This window comes from Mandrillus leucophaeus, unplaced genomic scaffold (assembly GCF_000951045.1).
Source record: "Mandrillus leucophaeus isolate KB7577 unplaced genomic scaffold, Mleu.le_1.0 Scaffold901, whole genome shotgun sequence".
Lineage (NCBI taxonomy): Eukaryota > Metazoa > Chordata > Mammalia > Primates > Cercopithecidae > Mandrillus > Mandrillus leucophaeus.
Genome location: NW_012109820.1, coordinates 341,782 through 347,334, shown reverse-complemented (window position 1 = coordinate 347,334; position 5,553 = coordinate 341,782). Strand labels below are relative to the sequence as shown.

Genomic DNA, 5,553 nt, shown 5'->3' with positions numbered 1-5,553 from the left:
GTGCCAAGGCCATTCAACTGGGAAAAAAATCATCTCTTTAAGAGATGGTGCTAGGGCCAGGCGAGGTGGCTCAAGCCTGTAATCCTAGCACTTTGGGAGGCCAAGGTGGGTGGATCACGAGGTCAAGAGATAGAGACTATCCTGGCCAACATGGTGAAACCTCATCTCTACTAAAAATACAAAAACAATTAGCTGGGTGTGGTAGTGTGAGCCTGTAGTCCCGGCTACTTGGGAGGCTGAGGCAGGAGAATCGCTTGAACCCAGGAGGTGGAGGTTGCAGTGAGCCAAGATTGCAGCCCTGCACTCCAGCCTGGCAACAGAGAGAGACATCATTTCAAAAAAAAAAAAAAAAAAAGAGATGGTGCTGGTTGTAGCCTTAACCTCTATGGGCTCAGGTGATCCTCCCACCTCAACCTCCCAAATAGCTGAGACTACAAGTGTGTGGCACCATACCTAGCTAATTTTTGTATTTTTTGTAGAGACAGAGTTTCACTATGTTGCCCAGTCTGGTCTCGAACTCCTAGACTCAAGCAATCCAACCACCTCGGCCTCCCAAAGTGCTGGGATTACAGGTGTGAATCACCATGCCTGGCCCTAAAAGTATTTTAAATAACGGTTTTAGAGTGGAAAGGAAACCCATAGGATGAGAAACTGAACTCTAAATCCATATGGTTGCCTGATACTTCCATGTTGGCTCTGAAATATATCAAATTTCTGGTTGCCTCTATTTTAAAACTACCAATTTTTCATCTTACAGGCAAATTGTATTTCCTTTACTATGGCAAAAAGACCAGGTTAATAGAGAGTTGAGTATAAATAGGGATCTTACATCTTCTTCTTTAATAGAACTGTACTGCGATGGGCATGGTTGCTTCAGTATTTCCTCCCACTGACTGTCTTCGATCAGCTCTTGATCCACTTCCTCAGAAGGCAGATCCTAAAGTAGAGATAACCCTAATGGTTATTGAAGCCATTTAGCGTTTACAGAGTATGCTTTGTCTCATTAACAGAAGAAGTGCAGCATCACAGTTTTCGCTAGTTCTTCTGGTTTACCATTTATATTTAGAACTTTTAAAGCAAACCTGAAAAATTTGCAAAACCAACTATATGTAGCTCATCAAAATTGACTAAATGGTTGCAATGTCATTATCTTGAACAGAGTTTAAAAATAAAAGATTCTTTAAGTATTATACACTCATTTAAACAAGTGTCTCTGACAGCAGATAGTTCCCCTATATTACATTAGATGTCAATTTCCTCACTTACTTTTTTTTTTTTCAGACGGAGTCTTGCTCTATTGCCCAGGCTGGAGTGCAGGGGCACCATCTCGGCTCAGTGCAACCTCCCCCTCCTGGGGTCAAGCAGTTCTCCTTCCTCAGCCTCCTGAGTAGCTGAGATTACAGGCGTTCACCACCATGCCTGGCTAATTTTTGTATTTTTAGTAGAGACGGGATTCAGTTTCACCATGTTGGTCAGGCTGGTCTTGAACTCCTGACCTCATGATCTGCCCGCCTTGGCCTCCCAAAGTGCTGGGATTACAGGCGTGAGCCACCGCGCCCGGCCTACTTCCCTCACTTTCAAAGTGTTATACTCTTTGGATAAGTATGCAAATAAGCCTAAGTTTAAAAACAAACAACAACAAAATCCATTTTATTCCAAAGTTCTAGATCTCTGCCCATCTTACAGTTTGTATGCTGGGTATAACAGTAACCATATCTTTTATGGTCAATAATTAAGACATCTGGCTTAGAAATAGACCAAAATGTCTTAAAATCAGATATTTCCCCCAAGTCCAAGGAATACAATAATTATTTTTGTGTTTAAAACAATAAATATAATGCTTGAAATGATAAGAGTGGTACATAAATCATTAAAGCGTCAGTTATAAGTACACTTGGTAAACAGGGATTTAAAAAAAAATGTCTCTGACGACTCTTACCTCTTCCCCTATAATTGTGAGTTTAGGGAATTTCCGGGCCAATGAAGAACATATGCTCATCTGTGCCAATCGGTCAGCTTTGGTCTGCAGGTCTGTTGCACAGGTCTATAACAAAGAATGCAAAGTTTAGCAGAGCTAACGAGAAATAAGTTGCCCTCTGATTCCCTGTGCATGAGTGCCTACATAATTTAGATTACACTGTCAGTTTTTAGAGTCATAGAACTTAACATCAAATGAGTTAACTAGTTTCCTGCCTTGGTTTTTCTCAAAGGATTAATAGTGGTTAAAGTTTGGAAAGGAGCTTTTAAATAACCTAGAACATTTTCTTCCCTAGTTTAGAAATTCCTTATCTCTAGACATCAACCTTTTGCTTAAATAGGTTCAGAGATAGGAAATGTATCACTTTTCAAGGCAAAGGTAATAGTTACTAGAAAAAGTGTTCCTTGGATCCTTCTATAACTTCCATACTAATCCTAATCATAATAATTCAATAGGTCCTCAAGTTGATTCACAGGTATAGAGTAAGAAATCCTATTTGTTTTTTGTTTTGTTTTGTTTTGTTTTTGAGATGGAGTCTTGCTCTGTCGCTGGCTGGAGTACAGTGGCGCGATCTTGGCTCACTGCAATCTCTGCCTCCTAGGTTCAAGCAATTCCCCACCTCCCGAGCAGCTGGGACTGTAGGCTCCTGCCACCATGCCCGGCTAATTTTTTGCATCTTAGTAGAGACGGGGTTCCATCAAGTTGGCCAGGATGGTCTTGATCTCCTGACCTTGTGATCTGCCTGCCTTGACCTCCCAAAATGCTGAGATTACAGGCATGAGTCACTGTACCCAGCCTAAGAAATTCTGTTTCTGAAAATCTGAAAAACACTAATATGAACTGCTGTAATATTTAACATATAGCTCACCTGTGGTACCCTCACTCAATCACTATGTCAGATAATCATGCTAGTGAAAGAGAAAAGTTTTGCAAGTGACAACCACAACTTCCTTTGTTAGTTTGCTTTCAGAGAATTATGATATGTTGCAATTGATATATGCCTGGTTAAGTAGATTTACAGATTATATCATCTTAGTAGAATTTGTTTGTTTGTTTTGAGATGGAGTCTCACTCTGTCGCCCAGGCTGGAGTGCAGTGGCGTGATCTTGGCTCACTGCAAACTTTGTCCCTTGGCTTCAAGCAATTCTCCTGTCTCAGCCTCCTGAGTAGCTGGGACTACAGGTGCCCCCCACCACGGCTGGCTAATTTTTGTATTTTTAGTAGAGACAGGGTTTCACCATATTGGCCAGGCTGGTCTCAAACTCCTGACCTTGTGATCCACCCACCTCGGCCTCCCAAAGTGCTGGGATTACAGGCGTGAGCCACTGCACCCCGCCTCATCTTAGTAGAATTTTAACAATACTTTGCAACGAGATAAAGAGTCATCATGAAAAGCAAACTGCTTTATGCCTCACTGAGATTTGCTATATATCTCAATGCAAAGTACTATTCTGCTAGAATGTAAGCTCCACAAAAGGATTTTATTCCTTAAAGAATTGTGTCTAGCATATAGTAGGTGCTCTATAAGTATCTTTTGAATGAACCTACTCAAAAGAATTGTTCAGTTTGAAGATTAGTTATATATCAATCAAGTTTGTACACCACTGCTTTAGAGAAAAAATATATATATTGAAAGTCATTCCTCTATCTGAGGAAAGCAATTCTCTTTCCCTCTCTAAGATAAATATTTCCTACTCTATCAACATAGCTCTGGACCTCTAAAGTACTAGAAATGCCTGAGCAGTACAGAAGACAATGAGAATATTACTTTTTTTCCTGACTTGGCACTACATCTCTGTTCCTTTTTAGCTACCTGGGTTTCAAAGTTGTTTGTCTAATATAATCTCAACATAAGATCAACTGAAAATAAGTGATGTTAAGGAAAAGGATCTGAAAGGAAATAATTCAAAATATTGGCAATGGTGGGATGATGGATGATTTTTGTTTACTTTTTGGCATTTTTCTCCATTTCCTACTTTTCGTAATAGAAAAAACTTTGTAAAAAATGAGATTAGGGGCCAGACGCAGTGGTTCATGCCTGTAATCGCAGCACTTTGGGAGGCCGAGGCAGGCGGATCACAAGGTCAGGAGTTCGAGACCAGCCTGACCAACATGGAGAAATCCTGCCTCTACTAAAAATACAAAATTAACTGGGCATGGTGGTGCATGCCTGTAAAATCCCAGCTATCCAGGAGGCTGACGCAGGAGAATCGCTTGAACCTGGAAGGCAGAGGTTGCGGTGAGTTGAGATCACGCCATTGCACTCCAGCCTGGGCAACAAGAGTGAAACTCCATCTAAAAAAAAAATAAATAAATAAAAATAATAATAAGATTAGCAGCCCCCTGAAAGCAGCAGTATTATTTTGTTGATTATTACCAAGCATGTCTGTGGTCAACTAAAGTCTCTTTTTCAAACAAATTTGAATCAGATTTATCTGACATAACTTGAACATGAATACAGCACTTTATATTATTCCTGTTACAATATCCTGTTGAATTTGGTCCACTTTTCTCAGAGGTTGCAACGATTTTGAATGCTTATTCTGTGATCAAATGTATTAACTAGACTGCTCAGCTTTACCTTATTGGCAAATTTGATAAGTATGTTTTCTATATCATCTTCTTCCACTTCAGATAACACATTAGGTTTTTTTTTTAAAACTGTATGTTATTTAATAATTAAAGAGAACAGTACAATGTCAGGAGCAGAGTCCTGTGATCAGCCAGCGGTGATCCTTTTCTAGGATGAAAATGACTCATTAATTTAAATTTGTGGATAATGTTATTCATCCAGTTATGAATACATCTAACCGTGGCTCAGGATGGGAGATGTCATCTATATACCTAAAAATAGCTTGAATATTTTCTTAAATAGAAAATGACAGACTATAACAAATGTTTTGCTTAAATCAAGATACCCTCTATCTATTTCCTCTATGAGTAGGCCCATAAATCTAACAAAAAAGCAAATGAGATTTATTTCATTTGTTCTTATGAGTTTTTGTTTTTGTTTGTTTTTAATATTATTTATTTATTTATTTATTTTAGAGACAGGGTTTTACTCTGTTGCCCAGGCTGGAGTACAGTTGTGGGATCACACATCACTGCAGCCTCAAACTCCTGAGCTCAAGCAATAATCCCATTTCAGCTTCCCAAGTAGCTAGGACTATAAGCATGTCCCACCATGCCAGACGGGGTCTTGCTATGTTGCCCATGCTGATTTTTATGTTTATTTTTTAAAAGCAATTACGTTGAATGTTTTATAATGAACTCATGTCAACGTTTTTCTAAGTTGCTTTTTATTCATATATCTCACTTTTTCTTATGGTAACAGCGCTAGATAGATGTATCACTTATAAGTGAGTGACTTAACTCAATCTATTTTATTATTTTTTATTTATTTTTCCATTTCATCTTTTTTTCTTTTTTTTTACTATTATACTTCATGTTCTAGGGTACATGTGCACAATGTGCAGGTTTGTTACATATGTATACATGTGCCATGTTGGTGTGCTGCACTCATTAACTCATCATTTACATTAGGTATATCTCCTAATGCTATCCCTCCCCCCTCC

At 38.9% G+C, this 5,553-nt stretch overlaps 1 protein-coding gene across 6 annotated transcripts in view; it reads right to left on the bottom strand.

Moving 5' to 3' along the window:
• Positions 1–5,553, bottom strand: part of BPNT1 (3'(2'), 5'-bisphosphate nucleotidase 1) — a 41,445-nt gene that overhangs the window by 18,177 nt on the left and 17,715 nt on the right. For 5 of the 6 annotated variants that reach the window (XM_011969739.1, XM_011969741.1, XM_011969744.1 and 2 more), the window contains 2 exons: positions 1,940–2,044; positions 830–937 (listed from right to left, as the gene is read on the bottom strand). In XM_011969739.1, the coding sequence (XP_011825129.1) occupies positions 830–937; positions 1,940–2,044 (213 nt within the window). The remainder of the gene's footprint in view (positions 1–829; positions 938–1,939; positions 2,045–5,553) is intronic. The other variant, XM_011969742.1, reaches the window with a different exon arrangement.